The following is a 26970-nucleotide window of genomic DNA, read 5'->3' as shown; positions in this document are numbered from 1 at the left end:
TGTAATGAAGATTCATCAAACGGCGCCAAAGTTATTGGCAAAACGAAAAACACTCTGTCTAGGGATACTAGGTCCAAACTTTAACTACCTAGTCGAGACCGCAACTAGGTAATATATATAGTACAAATATATATATATATATAATAGTTTGTGCTAAAGGAATGTTTATTTACATATATACAATTTCTAATTGCAACTTAAACAGCTACAGGCTCCCGGGGAGGTGGGAGGGCGCATGTGAATCTGCAGCGGAACATGCCACGAACAGATGTACACTGGGTAAGTGACATTTTCTGTTCAATGGCATTTGTAGCTGCAGATACACATGCTGTGCATAGACTACTATGCAGTAATCCTCCCCAAAGCGGCGGTCAGCCTGTAGGAGTTGAAGTTGTTTGAAATAATGTTCTTAGTACAGCCTGTCCTACTGTGGCTTGTTGTGTTGCTAACACATCTACACAGTAGTGTTTGATAAACGTATGAGGTGTAGACCAAGTGGCTGCCTTACAAATCTCGGTCATTGGTATGTTACCTAGAAAGGCCATTGCTGCTCCTTTCTTTCTTGTGGAGTGTGCCTTTGGTGTAATGAGTAGCTCTCTTTTAGCTTTGAGGTAGCAGGTTTGTATGCATTTGACTATCCATCTGGCTATGCCCTGTTTGGATATAGGGTTATCAGCATGGGGTTTTTGGAAAGCAACGAACAATTGCTTAGTTTTACGAAATGGTTTTGTTCTGTCTCTATAATACATTAGTGCTCTCTTTATGTCTAATGTATGCAGTGCTCTTTCTGCTACTGAGTCTGGCTGTGGGAAGAAGACTGGGAGCTCCACAGTTTGGTTTAAATGAAACGGTTAAATTACTTTTTGGATTTGTGCAGAGAACCACTTTATGTTTGTGTACTTGTAATAAAGGGTTCTTCGATAATGAACGCTTGTATTACGCTAACTCTTCGTAGTGAAGTGATGGCTATTAGAAAAACTACCTTCCAAGTTAAGAATTGGATTTGGCAAGAATGCATGGGTTCAAAAGGTGGCCCCATGAGTCGTGTAAGTACAATATTAAGATTCCAAGAGGGCACCGGTGGGGTTCTTGGAGGTATGATCCTTTTTAGTCCTTCCATAAAGGCTTCAATAACTGGAATTCTAAAAAGTGACTTTGTATGTTTAATCTGCAAGTAAGCAGAGATTGCAGTGAGATGAATTTTGATGGAAGAATAAGCGAGATTTGATTTTTGTAGGTGTAGTAAATAACTCACAATGTTTTGTATGGAGGCATCTAACGGTGTGATTTGGTTTGCTTGGCAGTAGAAAACAAACCTTTTCCATTTATTAGCATAACAATGCCTTGTTGTGAATATACGACGAAACAACGACTGCAAAAACAACTACTGCCTTAACAACGAGGTCGGAACACCAACCTCGTTGCTACTACTAATGATTTTACCACGAATGCCTTAACAACGATATTTCGTTGTAAAGGCATTCCTGATAAAATCATTAGCAATAGGCACCATTCACCCTACATCCCTCACCCCACCCCCCCAACCCCACCCCAAAACCTAAAACCCCCTGACCCCCCACCCACTCCCCAAAACCAAAAACGCCCCACCCCCCCAAACCCACCCCAAAACCTGAAACCCCCTGACCCCCCACCCACTCCCCAAACCAAAAACGCACCACCCCCCAACCCCACCCCAAAACCTAAAACCCCCTGATCCCCCACCCACTCCCCAAAACCAAAAACGCCCCACCCCCCCAACCCCACCCCAAAACCTAAAACCCCCTGACCCCCCACCAACTCCCCAAAACCAAAAACGCCCCACCCCAAAACCTAAAACCCCCTGACCCCCACCCACTCCCCAAAACCAAAAACGCCCCACCCCCCCAACCCCACCCCAAAACCTAAAACCCCCTGACCCCCCACCCACTCCCCAAAACCAAAAACGCCCCACCCTAAAACCTAAAACCCCCTGACCCCGCACCCACTCTCCAAAACCAAAAACGCCCCACCCCCCCACCCCACCCCAAAACCTAAAACCCCCTGACCCCCCACCCCCTCCCCAAAACCTAAACCCACCACTTACCTTCGGCAAGTCCGTTCTTTGTACCTTAACCACACATGTTCGTTGTTCAGAACATACGTAGTTAAGGCACAAAAAACCGAAGTCGTGGTTAAAAAAAGCGTTGTTGCGCTTTCGTTAACCACGACCTTCGTAAAAAAAAAGTAGTAAAAAAGGATGTTTCTCCCTTGTTGTTGGTTTTCTTGCCTGTTTAATGACTTCCATACACTCATTTGAAAGGTTTATAAATTCTAAGACTTCAGGAGCCAGATTGCTAGGTTGAGCGATGCTGGATTGGGGTGTCTGATCTGTTGTTTGTGTTGTGTTAACAGATCTGGTCTGCTTGGGAGTTTGATGTAAGGTACTACTGAGAGGTCCAACAGTGTGGTGTACCATGGTTGGCGAGCCCACGTTGGTGCTATGAGTATTAGTTTGAGTTTGTTTTGACCCAGTTTGTTGACTAAGAAAGGAATGAGTGGGAGAGGGGGAAAAGCGTAAGCAAATATCCCTGACCAATTGATCCATAAAGCAATGCCCTTGGACTGAGGGTGTGGGTACCTGGATGCGAAGTTTTGGCATTTTGCGTTTTGTTTTGTTGCGAACAGATCTATGCCTGGTGTTCCCCAGTGGTGAAAGTATTCTTGAAGAATCTGGGGATGTATTTCCCACTCGTGAGTTTGCTGGTGATCTCGACTGAGATTGTCGGATAACTGATTGTGAATGCCTGGTATATATTGCACTATCAGGTGAATGTTGTTGTGAATTGCCTAATGCCAAATCTTTTGTGCTAGGAGGCATAGTTGTGAGGAGTGTGCCCCCCCGTTTGTTTAGGTAGTACATTGTTGTCATATTGTCTGTTTTGACAAGAATGTGTTTGTGAACTAGAAGGGGTTGAAAAGCTTTTAGTGCTAGGGAGACAGCTAGCAGTTCCAAGTTCTTTGTTGATCGTCCCATTGTCCTTGTATATTGTGATTGTTGAGGTGTGCTCCCCACCGAATCACTGAAGCATCTGTTGTGAGAATGGCGTGAGGCACAGGGTCTTGAAATGGCCGCCCTTTGTTTAAATTTACAGGGTTCCACAAATGAAGCGAATAGTGTGTTTGGCGGTCGATCAACACCAGATCTTGAAGTTGACCCTGTGCCTGCGTCCATTGTTTTGCTAGGCACTGTTGTAAGGGTCGCATGTGTAGCCGCACATTTGGGACAATAGCTATGCATGATGCCATCATGCCTAGGAGTTTCATGACAAATCTGACTGTGTAATGGTGATTTGGTTGTATATTTGACACCATAGTTTGAAATGATTATACTCTCTGCAGGCTTGGAGTGGCAATTGCTCTTTGTGTGTTGAGTGTTGCTCCCAAGTATTGTTGTTATAAGTTAGATTTTTGGTAATTTATAGAGAAGCCTAGTCTGTGTAGGGTATCTATTACATACTGTGTGTGATCTTGACAGTGGTGTTGAGTGTTGGCTTTTATTAGCCAATCGTCTAGATATGGGAATACGTGCATGTGATGTTTCCTTATATAAGCTGCTTCTACAGCGAGGCATTTTGTAAATACTCTGGGTGCTGTTGTTATCCCGAAGGACAGTACCTTGAATTGGTAATGTTTGCCCTGTATGACAAATCTGAGGTATTTCCTGTGAGATGGATGGATGGGTATATGGAAATACGCATCTTTTAGATCCAGTGTTGCCATGTATTCTCCGTGTTTTAGTAAGGGGACTACATCTTGTGGTGTGACCATGTAGAAGTGTTCTGATTTGATGAAAAGGTTTAAAGGTTTAAAGTCCTGAGATCTAAAATTGGTCTTTGTGTTCTATCTTTTTTGGAAATAAGGAAATATAGGGAATAAACTTGTGTTCCTTTTTGTTGGTGAGGTACTAGTTCTATGGCTTGTTTTGTTAATAGTGCTTGTACCTCTATTTGTAACATGTCTAGATGTTGTGCCGACATTTTGTGCGCTCTTGGAGGAATATCTGGAGGGAAATGTGTGAATTCTATGCAGTAACCATGTTGGATAATTGATAGGACCCATGTGTCCGTGGTTATGTCTGACCAATGTTTGTGGTAAAATGTTAGTCTTCCCCCTACTGGTGTTGTGTGTTGGGGAAGGGTGACATTTAAGTCACGTTTTGTTGTTAGGGGTCTGCTTGGTGGGCTGAAACTTTCCCCTTGATCTTGGGAATTGTCCCCTGAAGGATCCGCAAAACCCCCCTCTCTCTTATATTGGGACTGGTAGGTGGGTTTTGCTTGAGAGGTGGATGCCTCTGAAGGTTGCTGTCTGAAACCTCCCCTAAATTGTGGTTTCCTAAATGTCCCTCTATTCTGGGACGAGTAGAGCTCGCCCATGACTTTGGCCGTGTCAGTGTCTTTCTTCATCTTTTCGATGGCTGTGTCCACTTGTGGGCCAAACAGTTGTTGCTGGTTAAATGGCATGTTCAATACTGCCTGCTGTATCTCAGGTTTGAATCCTGAGGATCTTAACCAAGCATGTCCCCGAAAGGGAGGAGTCACTCGGTCCTGTGCCGTGTTCACAGTTCTTGCGGCAGTGTCAGCGGAATCCAATGCCGAACGAATTTGATTGTTCGAAATTGCTTACCCTTCCTCTACCACCTGTTGAGCCCGTTTTTGATACTCTTTAGGTAGATGCTGGATGATGTCACTCATTTCATCCCAGTGAGCTTGGTCGTAACGGGTGAGGAGGGCTTGTGAATTTGCGATACGCCATTGGTTGGCAGCTTGCGAGGCCACTCTCTTTCCTGCTGCGTCAAATTTGCGACTCTCTTTATCCGGAGATGGTGCATCTCCCGATGATTCTGAATTTGCCCGTTTTCTTGCGGCACCAACCACTACAGAGTCCGGTGGGAGCTGTTGCGTAATAAACACTGGGTCCGACGGGGTAGTTTGTACTTTTTTCCACCCACGGTGTGACGGCTCTTCCCTTTACTGGCTCTTGAAACACTTGCTGTGTATGCTTAACGATGCCTGGTAGCATAGGCAGGCGCTGGTATGATGCATGCGTGGAGGCCAGGGTATTGAAGAGGAAGTCATCCTCCAATGGCTCAGAATGCATACTAACATTATGAAATGCAGCAGCCCTGGCCAAGACCTGGGTGTACGAGGTGCTATCCTCCGGTGGAAATGGCTTTCAGGGGTAGCACTCAGGGCTATTGTCCGAGACAGGGGGGATCGTAGAGGTCCCAGGGGTCTATGCCATCTTGCGTTTGCACAGTATGTGTGGGTGACTGTGCAGTGGGCATGCCAATTGGTGACCCTGTCCTTTGTGGCGAATGCGGGGGAGAAAGTTCTGACGAAAAATGGCGAGTTGGTGATTCTCCCTAGCCACTTTAGCTCTTGGCTGATCAGTCTCAGTCTCTGTTTGTGGTTGAAAAGCCAGGTTTCTCTTGAATTTGAGAGGAGGGGCAGTTTGGATCTTTCCAGTATCCTTATGGATATGTATCCGTGCCTGCTTTTGGTCAAACTCTTCCATGTCCAGCTCCTCCTCAAATCTGTGCCTCTCCTTTAGTTGTTTGGAGAGCCCATGTTCCTCTGTGTAAGAGGCCTTTTTTTCGGGTCCGAAGCCGCTTTTCGAAATGCCCATGGTGATGGTTGGCCTCGGCTCCGAAAGGCTCTTTCGAGGCTTAGTCGATTCGATAAGGCGATGTCGACTTTTTTCGACACCGGGTTCTCGGCTCGAGTCGGAAGACTTCGGCACGATTTTGCCCTTTTTCGGTGCCGAAGGTGTTACTTGGTCACCGCTTTTTTTTATGGTTCGAGCCATGGCCTTCAGGCAGTGGCGTTCCCAAGGCCTTATGTTTTTTCGGTTGACTTTGGGGTTGGGCCGGGGCAGGAGTACTCACTTTCTGGCCTGCTGTTGGCGGTCGGTCTCCGTCGGAGTCATCCGATTCCGATCCCCGGATGGAGATAGCCATATCCTCCTCTTCGACGTCGAGGTGTTCCGATGATTTCGACGCCATCTGCATGCGCCTCGCCCTCCAATCTCTCAAGGTCTTTTTTGACCGAAAGGACTTGCAGGCCTCGCAAGTATCTTCTCTATGCTCCGGTGACAGGCACAGATTACAGACCGATGCTGGTCTGTGTATGGATACTTCGCGTGGCACTCCGGACAGAAACAGAAGGGGGTCTGGTCCATGAGGCTTCGACGACGTCTGTGGTCGGGCCGACCAGGCTGGGGCTGGACGCGGAAGCCCCGAAGGGCCACCGAAAACAGTTGTCTCGTCGGTGTTGATGTGTTGTTCCCGATCGCAAACAATACTGACGCTTTTTTCGAGGATTTTTATACTTTCCCGATTCAAATCACGGAGCGAAGAGGAACACGTCCGAACCCGATGGCGGAAAGAAAACAATCTAAGATGGATCCGATGCCCATGCGCAATGGAGCCGAAAGGGAGGAGCCACTCGGTCCTGTGACTCGAAAAGACTTCTTGGAAGAAAAACAACTTGTAACACTCTGAGCCCAACACTAGATGGCAGGAACAGTGCACAGCATGTGTATCTGCAGCTACACATGTCATCGAACATATTTATATACAGTACACACACATATACACACACTTGTGCTTCCAGCCAGCACATTTGTGCTTCCTGCCATATTGAATTATTGCAAGAGTGGAATATGATCATTTTGATGCAAATCAATATTTACTTCATCACTTCTGCCATGGTCCTAACCAGCGCAGCTCTGCTTTCAACCAACGTAATGACATTTTCCTACAGAGCCCAGTCACGTCATCAAAATCGCACTCTGTCTCTACAAGCCGGCATTCTGTTTAGAGAACAGCAAGTTTATCCTGATTTGTCTATGCCACTAATACAGTGACCTAAAATCTAGGATTGGGAACAGAGTCAGAGCGCTTCTTTTAGCAACGTCTCTCTCTTTTTGGACATTATTATGTATATCAAATATTGATTTCTTTTTATTTTTTTTATTGACTCTGGGGGAGAGTTGCAAAGTGAAAGTAATTAGACATTTGTTTTTTCTGCTAAAACTGAACAAGAAAAGGCAAATATTTCAGAATTTCACAATTGTTGTGAATCCTATCCACTTACGTATATTAAGTGGCGAAGCCTGAGATCACTTTTACTTATCCAGGTAGAAAACAGTTATCCAAACAGTAATGGCTGTGTCTTGAAGTTCCCTTAAAAAAATATTTCTGCAGTGTGAGCAGTCTGCTCAGAACATCACTGAGCAGTAGAAGCCAAGAACTTAACACTTATCCCTGGAGATGTTACCTACTCTCTCCAATCATTTTACTTTTCTTTACAAAGACAGTGAGCTCATGCTGGTTTTCAAGACACAGGAACTCCAGGACCACTTCCTACCCTGTCTCCTCCTAGTAAAAGAGATTTCCATCTCTCATTCTACAATGTATAAGCGAAAATAAAGTGTGATGTTGGACATGCATCTTCTCAGTCTGTCTGATCCTGGATCAGTTGATGTCCTCAGTGCATCCTGTGAGTCTGGACCCACTACCCAAAGGTGGTGCAATACGCAATGTGCTACTGCTGCCACATGCTGCCATCTTGGTCAGGGTGCTATGCCACTGAGCACTTGGACATACCTTGCCTTTTGTGTCACGCTGATGTAGGCAAATCACATCATAGCAACCTTGATCCACAGGTTTGTAGCAATGAGGAATTTAAGGCCCATGTTAGGTGGCACATACACTAGTAATAGTTTTGTGGCAGTGCAGTTGCATGCATAGGATGGTGATTTCCATTATGAATGATGTCGCTGCACTGAAATGTTTAGTAACTGGATGGGAAACAGACCACATACATGTTTCCTAAATAATCTCAATTTATAAACATGGATTTTCAATGTTTCTCTAATAAAAAAAAGGTAATGATTTATTGTTAAGACATAAAGGATGAGTATTTAAATCATTTGAAGCACTCTTACATAATTTGCCTTCTGGGTTTGTTCCTTATTTCTCTCACTGACCATGAACTCATCAACTCACACTCTCCAAAATTACCTTTCGAAACAGATCCCAATACAGCTCGTCTCCCAAACCAATGTCAGTTAGGAAAGGTATTATCGTCTTTTGGTAAAAGGGATGGGACTACAGGCTGTGACGAGCACTAAGGGGGAGTGCACGGCACTCCCCCTCAGTGCGCATATATGTTTGGCTGGCTGTCTCGGGCCGGCCAAACACACATGCGCAGTAGGCTCTCTCCAGCCCAGCATTGTGTTGCTGGGCTGGAGATAGCAGGCACAGGCTCCCAGTCTGCCTGGGAGCACCCTGACTGGGAGCTCCCAGCCATCCCTCACACTGCTCTGAGCAGCATAAGGATTGGCCGCAGGGCAGGCTGAGAGCCTGTGCCTGCAGCCTGCCTGCAGGAGAGGAGCAGTGCTGTGGTGGCTGCAGCGACAATACAGGTAAGTTTTTTTTTTTAATTATTAATTCTTACCACCACCACCCACGCCCCCCCTATTTATTACAGCGAGCTGCTCCTGTCCTAAAGACTGAAGTCTTTTAAGACAAACTGAAAAATCACAGTCTGGCAGAGGGACACCCTGGCCTCATAGGTTTCCGTGAGAGATGACACTGCAGGCTAGACCAAAATCTCGAATTGTGAGAAAACTGTATGGTAAAACCCCGAGCTGACAGCATGATATGGATTACAGAATGTTTTAGGAGGAAAAGGATGTCAGCATTTGATTGGAAAATGATGCCAGAATCTGTACTTGGTACAAATTTCGCAAAACGCTTAAATACAAGCAAATGGCATTTAGGTAGTGACGATTTTGGAGGGTAGCTAGGTGAAGTATCTTAGAACTTTGCAATTTAAATATTTCCTGTGGCATTTAAACCATAGTCAGTGTACAACAAAAACAAACGTAAAACCTGGGTTGAATTGGGTATCATTTGGTCGTCAGCATATAAGACCTATTGGATCTACCAATCACTTTTAGCCATGGTGTACAGTATCGCAACTGCTGTGCCACATTGCCAAAAAACAAAAAACAAACGTGATAACACACACACACCTACAAAAGGACTGGGCTTTTTTATTTTAGTGATCTGAGAAAGTCTCTAGTTTGAGAGGTGCAGCATTGAATCTTTTCATAGGGAGCAGAGCAACCCTATAATCCCAGTGTGTCTTCTCCCCACAGAGTGCTCAGTGCCTTCCAGTCTCCCGTTACCCATACCCATGGTCCTTTGTCGCTATGGAGGATCATTATCCCACAGTGATGTCAGTTCCTGCACCATCGTATGCCATGGGAGAAGGTCCTTTGCCACCCTTTCATCTCTCCTTGCCCTTCTCATGTGTGTTTCTTCTGCTCCAGCCTATTCCAAGAGGTCAGCCCTCCAGGTTTGTATCTCAGTGGTTTGGACACTTAACCAATGGATTGGTATGTGTCGCTTGGCCACAACAGGCCCAGCAGCACAAACTTCCTACTTAACTTCTTTTTAGTCATACTTGGCAATAGAGCCAACAAGCATTGCTTTAAGGTATGTTCAATCTCCCAACCTGTAATAGTTTTGATGTTTGCTAAGACTGCTGTTCAGTATATTTTGATGATTGGACAACTTCACACTACATGAAAGAAATCTGCGTTGGGCAGTGTACACTGAACGCATTTGGAGGCTCTGGTAGGATATATGTGATGCAACCGTTTTGGCGAAAGGTATGTCATGTGTACGTAGTTATACTGGATAAGTTTAAAGCATGTGTTGAGGGCAAATTTTTGTTTTGTCTCATGTATTTTAGTCAAATCTTTAGTGGTAATGGGTTTCACGCTAGCCTGCTGCCACACCTCTTCCAAATAAAGCGGCGGCACTCGCCTACCTATGCGCAGGGCCTGATATAGGCATGTAACTAGCTTACGACCTTCAGAAATGGCCAGTAGTGTTTGTACTGTCTGCCTGGGTTCTGGGGCATCTGGAAACAAGGACCAAAGTTCTCTTGCAGTAGCGGCGATCTTTGCGTACTGCAAAAACTGTCCATTACCCAATCCAAAGGTGTCAATGGCATCTCAAATAGTTATAAAACGTCTCCCCACATATAGGTTGCAGAGGAGTAAACACCCCCCTCCTTCCATTTGTCAATGGACAGTGTATGAGCGATCTGTGCAGAAGGGCGTTTTATCCAAACATCCAGATCTGGGGCATAAGGAGCTCATCGGAATATGTGACACACAACCCTCTCCCATAGCCTACATAATAATCGAATGAGGTGTGGGAAGTTTATCAGGGATTCGTGCACCCCGCAACAGCAATTCTCCTAACTGGTATCCCTCATGTGTACCGTTCTACAGATATACTTAAGATTGTTCTCACAGGTCCATATATCGCATTACAGTTCTAGATATGGGAAACGTGGTAACTGCAGAGAAGTTTACTCCTGCATTAGACTAGTAGCAGAAATAGATGTTTGTTTTAATGTGCCACAAATTGATGTTGGCTTAAGTTTACAGTATAATATTTATGTTGTTTGTTTTTGAGGACAGCTTTGGAACTGTTGTCATGGTATCGTTTAAATATAAAAAACAGACTACTGAATGGCATCAATGCACTTTAAGAAAATTAATCTTATTAAACCAATATTAAAAGTTCATGACTGCTATCTTGCAGATCCCTATGTTCTGAGAAGAGGAGCACTGAATGTTTGCGTACTGATTAAAAAGTTCCTGCTTAAAAATATGTTAGATCCATTTAAATAAACTGTTTAGAAAGGAACTGCACTCTTGTGGTGGCTAAAATAAACGCAAAAAACCAATGAAATGGAAAATGGCTTCATACTATAAAAAGTGGCAAAAAGGAAATGTATCACGGTAAGCTTCAGCATTGCTTACAATGTTCTTACCTATTTGTGACAAGACTGTTGCTCCCACTTTCCCAATCCCCTGCTGCCGATGTTCTTAGAAGCTTATTTTTGCTGGTGTCCAGTGGGACGAGCAAATAAACCATGAGGTTGGCAAAATGAATTGCCTGGCTGAAAACAGTACTTTCTTCACTCTGTACGAGTTCCTGTTGCTTTTGTTTGCTAAGAGTTGGCCACAAGCGCATTTGCTCAGCTGCTATATCCATGATAGTCTTATCCGTATCCAAGGCTACAGTTTTCTTATCCTGAAAAAGACATTTTTAATAAAGATATTACAAAATTATAATAACAAGGACACAGAGCAAATCTTGTTTGACATGTAAAATAAGATTTTTAATGGCAGCAAGAGTATCTAACAAGGTGTATCCACTTCGGTTTTACTTATTTCATACATACATATAATGCTACAAAAACAATTAATTGGACGAGCAGAGTAGGATCTGTTTTTTTCTGAGTTAAGGGTTGACCATACATCTTATTTCACAGACTACCAGGAGGCCTAGCGCAAGAACATATGGGATAAACAGGTCTAAGTATACTGTATTATATATAGTCCTATGGGAGGTTCAGGCCTCCTTTACTCTACACCCATAACACACTGGAAGGGTAGAGCATCCGGCGGGTTTTTCATCAGATATCAATGCTTAAAATTATTCAACTTCTTATCAAAAGTAAGAAGTGAAAATGTGCCTTCAAGGTGGAGGCTATAAAAAAGAAAACGAGGGTTTTCTAAATTATACCGACAAGCAAGAATTATTTCATCATACTCCAGCTGTAGACAACTGCAGTTCGATAAATGTTGTTTGCTTTTGCTCAATACTACAGCATTAGGGAACTTCGTATTCACCTCAGGCCATATTCTGCAAATTCTCAAACATCCCAGATCACCTCTTTATAGAAAGCATCCAATAACCAACATCCTGTATTCTGTTCCTGAAAAAGATCCCTCAGAGATACCAAACAGCTGCTGTAGCTCAAGGGAACCTAATTTAATGAGCCAATTGTACCCCAAATTCTGCCTGGATCATGAAACTGAGAATGCAATTATGTCGTAAACATGAGAAGCTCTAGAACATATTGTAGTTAAAAATAGATTTGTGTACAGTTCATCATGCATTGTGATTTCGAAACTGTGGAAAAGTTGTGCAGCTCTTGGATGCCCACCTGGGTTTGAGTGTTGTGGTGATACAGACACATACTGCCTCATAGTGCTCACTACCGTGGCCAATCATGTATTCGTATCTTCACTCCAGCACTGCTGTACAAGTCTGTAAGGCCTGTCTAACTCTGTTGTCTACGTCCTGAGATCAGTTTCATTTGATTGTATCTACACTGCTGCCCCTCCTAACATTTGCAATCACTTGACCGAGAGTCCACGAGATAAATGCTTGATAAAAGGCAGAGGTGAACAATTGTGCTATTTACATTTGAATAAAATGATAGGCCACGTTATACTTCTTATTTAGATTTTTGTTATAGTGCAGGCAAGGACCGTGGCATTGTAGCTAATTTTAGGACAAATTTTTTGAAAATACATTACTTTTATCATCATTTTATCAATAATTTTTTGTGAAGTTTGAGCTTCCAAAGGTGAGAGAGAGAGAGGCTTGCTTAGCAGACATATCCCTAAGCAGAGGTCTATTCACCTCAAAAGCGTCCTCTTTTGCACTGCTTTCACTTTTCTAGTCCGCCCCAAAATCCACAAAGATATAGTCGATCACACGAAGGTCCATTGCATGATCAATGTCTAAGCTCAAGACTCTTAACGTCAACCAGCAGAACATTTTCTGCCTCTTTCAAGCGGTGGAGAGGGAAGAGGGGGAGATCAGAACGGAAAAGTTGGTATGTTGATCAATAATCTAAACTCAAAGGGCAATTCCAATTTTAGCAAGAAAGCGTCCCGTGCCCTCAGCACCATTTGCATCTGAAGAAAGAGGTATAAGAAAGTTGCACTGTCAGAGCCTTCAGTTCACTCGCATGGTACCCAGAAGTGATTGCAATAAGGAAAACTGTTTTAATTGTTAGAAGCCATAAGGAGCAACTATGCTTAGGCACAAATACTGTGCACATAAGGAACGTGAGGCCCAAATCAAGATACATTGTGGCATGACAAAGGTGTGTGGAGGAAACGAGAGTTACACCTTTCAGAAAACACATAACAGGTGACTTGAAATGGGAAGGTTTATCTGGCAAACAGAAAAATGCCAAAATGGCCCGGCATATATCCTTTGACTGTGACCACTGCACCGCCTTGCCAAAACAATGGCAAATTAAACACCACATAAGAAAGCTTGGCCTGCAGACAGCATCAAGACTCCAGAGACCACACCAGGCCACAAACATTTCCCAATGTCCAAAATAAATGTCTTTTGTAAAAGGATGTCCAGCTGTAAGAGTGACATCCACTTTCTCGTGTAGCAGTTTGAAAAAGGTGACCTGTCCCTCCTCAGTCTCCAAGCATGGGGGTTTAGGTTGAGTAGATTCAGGTGCAGGATCTACTCCTGTTGCAGAGACAGAAGTTCCTCTATAAGAGGTGGCTCGATTGGCGAGCATAAGCTTAGTCCCAAGACCTATGGGTACTGCAGTCTCCTGCACCAGTCTATGGACATTAGGATGAATTGACCCAGTCTGTCCTGACTTTCCTCAGAACTTGAGGCAGAAAAGGAAATAGTGGGTACAGGACACCTATGTCTCACTGCAGTCAGAATGCATCTCCTAGTGACTTTTTAGGAGGAAATTCCATTGTGCAGCAGGTGTGACACTCATGGTGGCTAACACACCAAACCAGGGCTTAGCCCCACTGTTCAAAGATGGTCTTTGACAACTCAGAATGGAGGCACCATTCTTGGTCCGCCAGCTGACACCTGCTCAGGTCATCAGCCCTACTGTTCAGAAACCCTGTCCAGTGGTCTATAACCTGGAAGATCTTCTGCTGATCCAGCCACCTTTAAAAGGTGTAAGGCCCGCTGGCACTGGATCCAGAAACTCACTTGGACCTGTTTGTTGTAATACCAAATAGTGGTCATGCTGTTCTTGAAGATTCACAACAGCCTCCCAACTAATGGTGGGCAAGAAGACTTTTTGGGCCAACTAGAATGCACAAAGGTTCATAAGACTTATATGGAGCTGCTGTCACTGAGCTTCACCTCTCCTAAATGGCAGCAAAACATCTGCCATAATCATGAAGTCTTGGTGGGAAAGGGAGAGTCGTAAATCAAGCTGGCATCCATCGGCCACCTCTGCAGATCCTGAGCTGTTTCCTGTGAGATCAAGATGGCCAGGCTGGGCTGATTCTTACCCCACTGAAACCTGAGCTTTCACTGTACAGCCCTTATGCGCCATCTGGTGCACAAGACAAAGAGGGTGCATGAGGCCAAGAGTCCAAGAAGCCACACAACTATCATCAGCGAGAACATCAATTGAGCCTGAAACATCAGGACCATAACCTGAATGTCCTGGACTTAATGCAGTGATAGAAAGTTCTTGGATGCTAGTGTGTCAAGGATAACCCCTATCATCTGTGTAGGATTAAGGCAGGACTTTGGCCGGCTTATAGAGAAGCCCTGGGAAAGTGAAGAAGGCAGCTATTGCCAGAGATGGTCTGCGACTGACTGTAGTGAGCACACTTTGAGCAGCCAGTCATTGAAGTACGGGAATAAACGTATCCCCAAACTTTTAAGACGATCTGCCACCACCATCCTAATGTTTGTGAACACCTCAGGGGCAGAGGAGAGCAAAAAAGGCAGCATAGAAAATTGGAAGCATTTCAGCCCCACTATTATGCATATGGAATACCTGTAGGACTTTAGGACGGGTATATGAAAATATGCCTCCTGCAAGTTCAGGAGCAAAGTACAGTGCCCAGGATTCAGCACAGAAAGAATCTGCAAAAGAATGAGCATTTTGAACCTGCCATTTCTCAAGAAGATCTTAAAGTTCGGGAGACGCCTGGGGCCCTTGTAATCCTCTCGCATGAGGAATTGGCAAAACAAGCATTTCCTACCTTTCTCAGTCTTTTTCTTTCAAAAGAAGAAGGTTGGCTTCCTGCATTAAAACTAAAGTCTGGTATGCAGAGCTCTGTCGCAGTGCAGGGTAGGGAAAGGAGGTGTGTGGGAGCAGGTGTTTTGAGGAGGGGACAAAACGAAAGGCAGTATGTAGCCTCTCTGAACAATATGTAAAACCCATCAGTCTGATGGATGGATCTACAGCTACAAAGGCAATAACTGATTCTGCCCATTACTGGCTATCAGACAGAGGGGACATATCAGTGCAGCTTGGCTGACGGAGCCATTAGAGCAAGAGAGGAGGAAATAGATGATTCCTGTCCCTGCTGGTGCGAGCAGTTTTGAACGCCAGACTGACCTCTGGTGTGAAATGTCTGGGTTGGTGGCTGCACTGGCTGAGAAGATGTTACTGCTGTATGGTATGTCTCTTGGTAGCCACTAAACTGTCTGCATTGTTGGTGGAATTTTCAGGCTGGTGACCAAAATCCTTGGGATTGTGCTGTGGTGAAAATACTTTTTTAGGTAGAGTGTAAGTGTTCGATCTTGTGTATACTTTTAGTATACTTCTTATGGCTTAAAGCGATTTCATTTGTTGGTTGAAATGTCCTTTAAAAATTCTTGCTCACTAGTGGTCAGTTCTGCCTTTTTCTCCCTCCTTTTTCTGTTTCAGAGCAGTGACCAACTACTGTATTATTTCACTTTGGTTTCTTTATATGTTGCTGTGACAGACTATTCTTGTTATTGCTTTGGTGCTCCCCTTTCACTGTGGGTGTTTTAGGCTGGTAGCTGGCTGGATTTTATTGCAGCATTCTGTTCCTCCCACCTCCTCCCAATGTCACTGACATTTGTTTTGGCATTATTCCAGTGCTGTTCTCGTTTACCTCTGGCTCCTAGAATAAGGTTATTTTACAAAAGAAACACCCGGACGTTTAGCGCACTGCTCATGAAAGAGACAATATGTCCCTTCTGGTAGAATGTACATGAAGCTAGAAGCAATTATGTGAAACTTGATTAGCCTGGCATCGCACCTTGAGTCTATTTCTCCCTCTGTGGCCCCTCCCTGCCAGCACTCATGACATCACAGACAGAGCATTGCTTATCTCCTTTATTGGGGCCATAAATCTTCTCAGGCTCATCTGCTCCTTGAAATGCGAGGCAAGAATGCTTGTTAAAATAAAAAATAAAATACTTTTCCAGCCTTATTTTCCAATGTCTGTTCAGACGTTTACACAACGCGAGGTAGTGAAGTCATCTTCTCGTCTCTCTTCAAGGGCTTGTGATTTTTAGTGTTAGTAGCCGCCAGTGACCACCAAAACATTGCAAGAAAAGACAAAATTATGAGGCAGGGTTGACCAATTTATGTGGCAAGAAAAGTCCAGTTCTGAATTTACAATGCCAACAGTTCTAACTCTCTAACTCAAAAGAATGTGAGACCTATTGCATTACAAATACTTGTTTATCATACTAGCATCAAATCAGCTTCCACCCCAAAGTGCGAAGCGAGGGACAACCGACATCCCCAGAAAATCCATTTGCTGACATCCATGCATGCTGATTAAGAACCACACTGGTCATTTGGACAAGTGATGCCCTGAGGTCCTCTGGGACAGACAGTAGGATCTTCTTGGCCATGTCCCACCATGCATGAATGTTCCGCAACTGAAGATATTTCATGTTCAGGGAAGCTAGGGACAGGCTGGCTGAGGAAAAACATCTTAACAAAGCATCAATAAACTAGGAATCTCCATGTGGGGGATTTGAAAAAAAATCATTGAGGTGCATTATGCTGGTTGACATCTGTACTAAAAGGTTATTTGGCATATGGTGTCTTTAGAAAATCAGTGTCTACGGTGTCAGACTGCATGTCCTGGCTACAGGTTGACTGACTGGAGGGGCAGAGCAGGGTTTTAAACAGGTAGCCATGAGGGTGTCCATGAGTGTTTCATTTAAGGGCAACAGAGGCCCCAAGGAAGCTGGACCAGATTGGAGTCTTTCAATTCATAAATTAGTTTTAGTCCCAGAAGTAGACAGTTGTAAATCTAATCTTTGTAGCTGTGCAGATTACCATTGTGGAAGTAGCACTTTCTTTGACTGGTGCACTATAGGCGAGTCCACCTCAGTTTCTGGAGCAGTGTGTAACCCACTGTCATTCTGTTATTGCAAGGAAAGTCCTTAATCCACATAGTGAGGAAGAAGCAAATAGTTTGGCTTCTTGTAACCATCAGCATCATGTGAAATATTCTGCAGGATCTCTCCCTGCGGATTGCATCTTTGTGATTTCATAGCATGACACAGGCCTAGCACTGGACAACATCACCTGTGGGTGGGAGACTAGCGGCAGAATCTGTAATGTTACAGATGTGGTTGAAGTTGACTGTGGCACTAACAAAGATGTGATCACGGAGACCTTGGATCAGGAGGGAAGGCCTGGACCGATGTCACTACAGGCTGAGAATGGGGTCCTGAGAGGTCAGCCAGCAGCAGGCAAACTGAAGGCCCATGCAAATCTATGGGCCGGAGGCACTCCAGAGGGAACTGACAGAGTCTTCAAAATCTACAGCATGGCCTCTTTGTATCCTCAACCTGGGAATGCCGTCCTTCAGATTCCTCACGTTATACTTAATTAAAAGTGCCAAGATGGGTTCAAACCCCACTTATCTTTTCTGTGTGTTTTCAAAATCAACTTACCTGAAGTCTTCAAGGCACCCACCCAATGACCGAGAGACAGATTCGCCCTGCGACCAGCTGCAGGACTGGATAACGGTCAGAACATGTTGTAAACAAGGTGCCCTTGGAGTGCTGTCCTTGAGATTTCTCACCTTATAACTAATTACGAGTGCCAAGATGGGGTCAAACCCCACTTATCTTTCCTGTGCGTTTTAAAATTCAACTTACCTGAAGACTTCACGGCACCCACCCTATAACCGAGAGCTGGATCAGACCAGCGACTTGGAGCAGGAACAGCGCTGCTGCTTTGAGTGCAACGTCTTCGTATGTTCAGTAGTGTAGAGCTTCAATTTCTACTCCCTGACTGGCTTCGGGGTCATGAGGACTTATTTTTCACATGACTCCAAGTCATGGCCAGAGCCAGACACCAAAGACACACTATGAGGGTCTGTCTTCGAGATCTGCTTCCTGCAACTGCAACACAACTGGAAATCTATTATTTTGGGGGAAAACATCATCCCAGTACACTGTCCAAATTTTTTCTCAGGAGTCGCCGGAAAACTGACAAAGATAGGAGTGGAGCTCCAAATCCATGTTGAAGGGCATAAAAAGATAAGAAGATATGTCAGCGCACAGTGGTGGCATCTACAGGCGGCTCTGCTCCATCACTCCTGTGGTAGCATGAGAATGCTGCAGCACTACTTGGTGCCACCTACTGGTGACTGGGAGGCATTGCTGGAAGAAGTTTTGGTACTATTGTGGAGCATGGGATAATCTAAACATGAGGAATTTGGGGTTAGTAGTATCCATCAGAAATAAAAACGATGAGAACACTTTTTAAGTGCCCCTTTCAAATCCTAGGGGCTCATTACGATCTCTGTGGCACTGTCGCTGAGACCGCCAATATGGTGGGCTGAGGCTGCCATCAAGGCAGCTGGCCTCATCCCTGTCATATTACAATACTTCCACTAGGCTGACCAATGGAAACATCGTATTACAACGTTTCCACCGGTCAGCACGGTGGAAACAGTGCTGCGGCATTGACCTTGCCGGCTCAATGCCATCGCACACCAGCACTCTCAGAATGCACACTGTCTGCATAGCACATTTCGAGGGAGCCTGTAGAGGGTTCACGATACGACTTGGGTGGGTTATGGTTATAAAAGACTCCTAATACACCAGGTACTGTTCGTACGTGCTCTTTATTTTCTTCTCGATAAGGAATTAACATATATTTAGATATTGTTATCTCCTTAGGTAATGTCCCAGGGTTTCCTTGATCTTTGTCACAGGGAATAATATTTGATCTTCTTCTTTCAGGTTTTCCTCTTCTGGATGTCGTGATCAAGATACGGTGGCCTTCAGGGTGACACTGGACCTCTCCGTTCCAGGATAGTGGTGGCCGGTCCCCAAGAAAAATTAAAGAACAGGTGAGTGTGGGTCTTTGGGGAATACATATTATATTAGGGTTAGTAGGCGGGTGTGCGAGGATAGGGGTTGTGCAGGGGTGTGAAAGGGTCAGGCTTTTAGGTGTACCACAATCTCCCCAGTGATTTTAATTTCTAGTACAGTACAGTTCTCCTTCTTTTGTTAGAGGGTGGTTATCTTTCACCACTCCCTCCTCGTGAATTAAATGTAAATATACACACTTTTAAACGTTCCTTTTCCCGAGCCCTTCCTCCCAATCCCTCCCCTGCGTTCCCCTCTCGCTCCGATTCCACCTGGGTAAGAAATTTACCCAGAGGCACAATGGTACCTGTGCTAGCCACGTCCCTCCAGGGACGTGGCGGCTCCGGTCGCGTCTCTCGTCGGTTTCCGTGGGCGTCTCTGGGTCTCCTTCGAGGCTTCTCCGTCTGGCTGGATTCCCTCTTCTCTCCTCCGATTCCTCGCGTCCTTTCTTGTCCAGCTCCGCTCCTTTTCCTTCCTCCGGCTCCCCTTCTTCTTGTGTCTCCGCGTCTTCAACCCGGATATCCAGGTCGGGAAGCACTTCCGGGTGTGCGGTCTCCCAGATTGTACCCCTGGGGCACTTTTCAGCCGGCTCAGGGGTGTGGCTTGTATCCGTGGCGGTGACCACCCGGTTACAGAGCCCCTGCACTACGCACAATATGGTTGTGGGCAGTGCAGGCCCCCCCATGCACCCCAGCACTGGCGTTCTGCCAGGCAAGGCAGTCAGAAAGTGAAGTTGTGCTCAGCATGGTGGTGCCGCCATGAGCACTGGCGTGTCTGACCACGACTTCGACCGCCGCCAACCTGTCAGGATCCATGATCCTTCCAATGGTGGTCGTCTCCTGGCGGTCCAACTGTCAGGATCAAAATCTGGCGGTCGGACCGACAGGAGTCTGGCAGTCCAACCGCCATGTCGAGTTTGGTGGTCAATGGCCCACCAAACTCGTAATGAGGCCCTATGTCTTTTGAGTGAGTTAAAGAAAAATAAGTGGTAAAAAGCACCAAATGGGACCTTTTCCTCTTATGTCCTGAAAAGCCATAATGCCTGAAACCCCTCTGGAAAAGTTGTGCTCCCTCTGTGCAATTAGGGGAAAGTACTTACCGCTTTCATAGTTTATCAGTTGCCACTGTTAATCTCTCCAATGTATTCAAGACCTTAGAGTCCAAAGAACAACTTTATTAACAGGGGAATCAAAGAGTAATTGTTGATCCTAATCACGTGATTTTATCAACTAACTCTTGATGAATTTCCTACAACCCTTATGCACACTTTCCCTCTTTTCAAACTCTAGCTGAAAATTTCATACGTAAACTTCAAACATAAAACTTCATTATCAGTTTTGAGTTCCACATGGAAATGTGCTTGAGAAGTACAGTGGACTTCGTGGGAAGTGACAACCATTGAAATCAAACATTTAAAGTAAAAAAATATGGGATGGCTAAGAATCAGCGTATATTATTTGGTCAACAATTGTGGCAAGGACGTGCAAAAACACTGTTAAAGAAATAAGTATTGGCAATGCCAATAGGTGTGGCTAGGAAGGAATGTTGTATAGCAATGTGAAGCAGGTAAATAGCACAGGAATGGATGTGTATTGTTGTGGAAGCAAAGTAATGTAGAATAAAATTGGTGTAAGTTAAGGTCAGGTGACAGTTGAACTGTCAAGCCAAACATAATAATACATGTAGGTTAATGACTGCCCTCGTCCCATCTGGGCTGCTGCCAGAGAAAAACAACATAACTTATCTGGTTATCTAGGACACTTTAATAACATACCAGTGTCATGAGTGTTCCCCTTTAAAGTTCCAGCTCAGGCATCGGGATAAAGAAACAAAATAATCATAGCTGTGTTGAGGGAAAGCAATTTTTTGTGGAAGTACACGACTTCTGCTCAATCCAAACATGTACTCCTGGCTCCAAACATGTAGGCAGAGCCAAAGCCCTTCTCTAGTCATGCTCACACATTTACCAGACAGTAAAAACGTCTAGACAAATCACTTTACATACAGGATACCAAAAACGAGATTAAGTTTAAGGTTGAGACACTGGGATGCTACCCCGACTAGCCATGTGTACAGATATACAAACAAATGTAGTAGTTACATCAAAGTACTTCTATGTCAGGTGACTTGCCAGACTCATTAACAAGCAGATGGGTTTTCAGAAAAGCACGCTCTGGCCGACAAACTTTAAATGTCTGTATGAAAATATGTGTACTATTTATTAAAATGTGAAATGCTTATAATTCACTGCTAGTCCACTGAATAGCAGCTGCTCTACCTTATGGAGGGAGAAAGAAGCATGTTATTCCTCGAAAAAAACATTATTTTCTGTCCTGATTGTAAACGTTTCAGAATAGTTTCTAATGCTGCACTGGGCCATAGCTAGCAAGATTGTAGGCTATTACAGTCAGCACATTTACCCTCAGATGTTAAGAAGAACAAAATGGCTGCCAGTGGTGATAAGTGGCCTAAGGAAAGCTATGAAATGTTTGAAAAGAAGTTCATAAGCATTATTAAGGAATTTGCGCAAATTGCTAGACTGAAATCTTTAATGGATGTCAAATATGTTTTGTATAATTAAAAAAATGGATCAATATGATTGTGTGAAGGAGGCTATCTCAAAGAAATTGGATAGTTCACAATAGGAGGAAGTCTAATGGAGAGCAGAAGAAGTATGGATAGACTTGGGTGCCAAAACCTCTTTCATAGAATAGGCCAGCAATCTTAGTCCAAGGGATGTGCTAATACACACATTTATTTGCAAAATTCTACCTTTTAAAGGACAACACCTAGCAAGGGTCCTCCAAGAAAATAGGGAAGCTTGTCTCATCAAAAATACCACAGATTGATAGTAACAAAGAACATTAAAAAGCAGTCTATTCCAGCTAGGAGAGTATATAGTTCATGCAGGCGGAAAGCCTTTTCAGTTGACCAGTTTAGATAAATAAACTTAATGCCTTACAAAGAAATCCAAAATAAATGTGGGCTAATAATACAGTAGGACAACGACAGAGCAGCACAACTGCACCAAACTCCAGGTGATATGAGCAGACTAGAAGGAAAAAACAGCAATGGAACTGATGGTCATGTACAAATTTGACAAACGTGGTACTCCAGCATTCTACATACCACCAAACCATGAAGAAAGAGATTATGGACCCAAAGGTTTATCATAAAATGCTATCTGTGCCAGTCCTTCTGCAAAGCTTTTCAGCACTGGAAATATATCCAATGAAGTAAATGAATGTAGTAATAGTGTGCCCACACTTTTATCACACAACACCTCCAATGGCCCCTGGTGACAGACCATATTTAGTGGATGTTACCAAAAATCTATAAAATTATACAATAAGAAATAGCTTGCTTCTGACCAAAGCCACCATAAATTCTACCAAGATTCCGAACAAAAACTAACATGCTAGAAATCTTGCTTCAGACCATCTGCTTGTGTAGAAATAATTGCCACAATAAGTATACCTTAACCCCATCCCTGCCAAGCCTTTTCCCCCTCAAGTGCCAGACCTATTTGAAACAGTTCGTGCTTAGGCCCTCATAATGTTTTGTCCACATAAGCTACACACGCCTAGTTTGTGTCCTTTTTTCCAACATCCTAGGGATTCTAGAGGTACCCAGACTTTGTGGGTTCCCCTGGTGAGACCAAGAAATTAGCCAAAATACAGCGAAAATTATGTTGTTTTTTTTTAAAAAAAAAAAAAAGGGGAAAAGGGGCTGCAGAAGAAGGCTTGTGGGTTTTTCCCCTGAAAATGCCGTCAACAAAGGGTTTGCGGTACTACAATCACCATCTTCCCAGCTTTCAGCAACAGGCAGACTTGAATCCGAAAATTACACTTCTCAACACTATTTTGGCATTTAACTGGGACATACCCCATTTTTACAATATTTTGTGCTTTCAGCCTCCTTCCAGTTAGTGACAGAAATGGGTGTGAAACCAATGCTGGATCCCAGAAAGCTAAACATTTCTGAAAAGTATACAAACTTCTGAATTCAGTTAGGGGTCATTGTGTAGATCCTACAAAGTTTTCATACAGAAAATAACAGCTGAAATAAAACAAATATTTTCCACGTTTTACTCTATAACTTTTTCCTGTAATGTCAGATTTTTGAAAGCAATATACCGTTACATCTGCTGGACTCTTCTGGTTGCGAGGATATGTATGGCTTGTAGGTTCATCAAGAACCCTAGGTACCTAGAGCAAATAAATGAGCTGCAACTTGCAATGGGTTTTCATTGTATAACAGGTATACAGCAATTCATTTGCTGAAATATAAAGAGTGAAAAATAGGTATCAAGGAAACCTTTGTATTTTCAAAATGGGCACAAGATAAGGTGTTGAGAAGCAGTGGTTATTTGCACATCTCTGAATTCCGGGGTCCCCATATTAGCATGTGAATTACGGTGCCTTTCTCAAATAGACGTCTTTTTTACACTGTCCTACATTTGGAATGAAAAAATTTAGAGAAAGACAAGGGGCAATAACACTTGTTCTTGTATTCTGTGTTCCCCAAGTCTCCCGATAAAAATGGTAACTTACTTGCGTGGGTAGGCCTAGTGCCTGCGACAGGAAACGTAACATAGACACATCACATTTTTACAGTGAAATCTGATGTGTTTTTCGCAAAGTGCCTAGCTGTGGATTTTGGCCTCTAGCTCAGCCGGCACCTAGGGAAAAATACCAAACCTGTGCATTTTTTAAAACCGGACACTTAGGGGAATCCAGGATGGGGTGACTTGTGGGGTTCTCACTAGGTTCTGTTACCCAGGATCCTTTGCAAACCTCAAATTTGGCCCAAAAAAACACCTTTTCCTCACATTTTGGTAACAGAAAGTTCCGGAATCTGGGAGGAGCGACACATTTCCTTCCATCCAGCATTCCCCTAAGTCTCCCAATAACAATGGTACCTCACTTGTGTGGGTAGGCCTAGTGCCTGCGAAAGGAAATGCCCCAAAACACTATGTGGACACATCAAAATTATCAAATACAAAACTACCTGTTTTTACAGGGGTGGGGACCTGCATTTTTAGTCCTGGGCTCAGCAGCTATATAGGGAAACCTACCAAACCCACACATTTCTGAAAACTAGACACCCGAGGGAGTCCAGGGAGGTGTGACTTGCATGGATCCCCCAGTGTTTTCTTCCCCAGAATCCTCAGCAAACTTCAAATTTAGCTAAAAAATAAAAATTAAAAAATAAATCACATTTTCCCCACATTTCTGCGTGGGATCACCGCACCAACACAAATTTCCTACCACCCAATGTTCCCCTCAGTTTCCCGGTAAAAATTATACCTCACTTGTGTAGATGGGCCAAGTGCCTGTGACAGGGATGAGCAAAAACATGTTGGAAATGAGAGGGAACCAATGCAGCTCCAAAAGGTCAGTTTTACAAAACACGTTTTAGGCTGACAAGTGAGGCAGAATTGTTATCGGTATAGATGCAACAATGCTGGGTGATAGAAATGTTGTCGTTTTCTGCAGATTCCGGAAGTTTCCATCACAAAAATGTGAGAAAAATGTGTGATTTCCAGCAAAGTTGGAGGTTTGCAGGGCATTGTGGGTAAGAAAATAGTGCGGGGTGCATGTGAAGTACATCACCCTGGACTCACCCAGATGTTTAGTTTTCAGATATGTCTAGGTCTTGTAAATTTTTCTACATGGCAGCGTCCCAAAGTCCAAAAAGTGCAGCCCTCACCATTCCAGACGATTTTGAGAGCTAGACAAGCTCTCGTGGACCAAATGTAAAACCAAAACCCCAAAAATTAAAATGTCCTCTTGCTTGCTGTGAGATAAGATGTTTTAGTGTGCAGGGGAGAGCTGTGAGACTTACCACCTTCAGTTGAGGTGGGGGCATAATCATGCCCATACTGGTTGGTATCCACCACCCCAGTATTTTTTAAATTTTTCCCCGGCATATAGTAGGCTTTCTTCCCCCCACTCCCAAATTCCCCCCCCCCTCCCGGAGTGGATCGGGGGTAATTGCCCCATCTGCCCACAGAACAACTTTGTCCCCAATTATTTGGGGTGGGGGTATGGCAATACCCACACCCTCTTTTTTTGAAAAAAATTCTTGTCTGCCCCCCTGGGGGGAAGATGAGCCTTACAAAAATAGGCCACACCGCCACCAAGGGGGGCAGAAATGGCCTAAAATAAATATGCCCCCCCCAGGGGAGTAACCCACGCCTAAGGGGTCGCTCACCTTGCATAAAATTGGCGCAAAAAAATAAGTCCCTGGTGTCTAGTGGTTTCTGCCGCGCCGGGGACAGATCGACCTAATCAATATAGGCCGATCTGCCCCCAGGGGGGCAGAAAAGGTCTAATAAAATGATTGCCCCCTGGGGAGCGACCCTTGCCTAAAGGGTTGCTCCCCTTATAAAACAAAACAAACAAACAAAAAAATCCCTGGTGTCTAGTGGCATTCCTGCCCTTTTTATGCCTCTCTGACCTCCCCTGCCCCCGTTCAGAAGAGAAATGAAACCGTTTCTCTTCCGATCACGCTGGAATGCTCTGATGAGGTCAGCACGTGATTGCGTGCTGATGTCATCAGACGTCACAGGGTGGCGGAGGAGGAAGGGGAAGCGATTCCCCTTCTATCCCTGCCCTGGGGTAGTGGGGGCGCAACCCCTGAGGACCAGTACAAGGACGTAATGGTTACATCCGTGGCACCTCAGCGCTGCGCCATCGGACGTAACCACTGCATCCTTGGCACCCAAGGGGTTAAACAAACATAAAAACATTCACAAAACTGCTGCTTTCATGTTGACCACAATGAGCTAATACCTGGACCGTGCTGCAACAAAAGTTATCCTGCCATAGCAAATCACAGAATTTCACACACAATTACGGTTACATACACAATCTGTTAGTTGTTATGGACATACATGTAAGTCAGCCTTTCAAGAATGTATTAGTGCCTACAGGTGAAAATGAGTTTTATGCATTATTTCAAAAATCATAAAATAGAACCTCTTAATAAAATAAACATTTGTTTCTGTTAAGTTTGTTTATGAGCTGTTAATGAGCAAGGACTGAACTTCTCAGCTAGACATCTTCAACTTAATTGTCTTGCATACAAATTATGATAATATAGACTGTTTACAACAAGTTATAAAATAAAATTGCTTCTGTTGCAACCCAAGGATGACTTAAGAGGAATAACACGTGCAACCTATCCTTGACATGCAAACAAAAAATATTATTTGTGACATTTTCAAAAGGAGTTGAGCCAACGTTTGCCTTCCTAATTATAGGTTCTGCTTTATTTGGAGATGATGTTGAATTTGAAGCTATTTAAAGCAATCTCAAAACAGAAGTTAGAGGCAATGCGTGAAGACATGAACCTCACTCATGGCAGCTAGTCAGAAAATTCAATTTCTGTTTGTCCAGCCATGCCTAATATTACTTTGATTTATGGCTGGTAGGCTCAGCTTGTGGATTTCAGATTTGAATGTGTGTCTATACCGCTTTGCAACTGATTACATGGTATGGTGCTAACCTGTGATGCAAGGATAAAGCAAGGCACAGATCATAAAAAAAAGTATACAGTCACAGAGAATTTTCGCATCTGCTTGTGGAAGCTTGATTTCAGACTTTTGTGACTGCTTTTGAAAAATGGGCGTATCTTGTTAACAAAAAATTATGTAGCATATTGTGGTGTTTTTTCACATCGATAGTTTAGCATTAAAAAACAGACATTGAATTTCACGAGAGAAAATAATTAGGATCAAAATAGATGCTTCAAAAATAATCCGACAGAAAGGTGCAAAAAAAAGTGAAATATTTGAAATAAGTAGTTACAACTTCAACTCACTTTCAGCTGGGAGCAAGTCACACCTGATGCACATAAGAAGCTAGAGAAACATATGACCATAAACATCGCCCCCACTCCTACTTCAATTAACTACACGTCTAGTCACA

General features: G+C 43.9%; 1 protein-coding gene across 4 annotated transcripts in view; it reads right to left on the bottom strand.

Annotated features, from left to right (window-relative positions):
- The window catches only part of SBF2 (SET binding factor 2), a 1701375-nt gene that overhangs the window by 552372 nt on the left and 1122033 nt on the right, over positions 1-26970 (bottom strand). For all 4 annotated transcript variants that reach the window (XM_069223624.1, XM_069223621.1, XM_069223622.1 and 1 more), the window contains exon 19: positions 10899-11161. In XM_069223624.1, the coding sequence (XP_069079725.1) occupies positions 10899-11161 (263 nt within the window). The remainder of the gene's footprint in view (positions 1-10898; positions 11162-26970) is intronic.

The sequence above is a fragment of the Pleurodeles waltl genome, chromosome 3_1, assembly GCF_031143425.1.
Source record: "Pleurodeles waltl isolate 20211129_DDA chromosome 3_1, aPleWal1.hap1.20221129, whole genome shotgun sequence".
Lineage (NCBI taxonomy): Eukaryota > Metazoa > Chordata > Amphibia > Caudata > Salamandridae > Pleurodeles > Pleurodeles waltl.
Note: the sequence above shows the minus strand (reverse complement) of the source record. Positions and strands in the feature narration are given on the sequence as shown.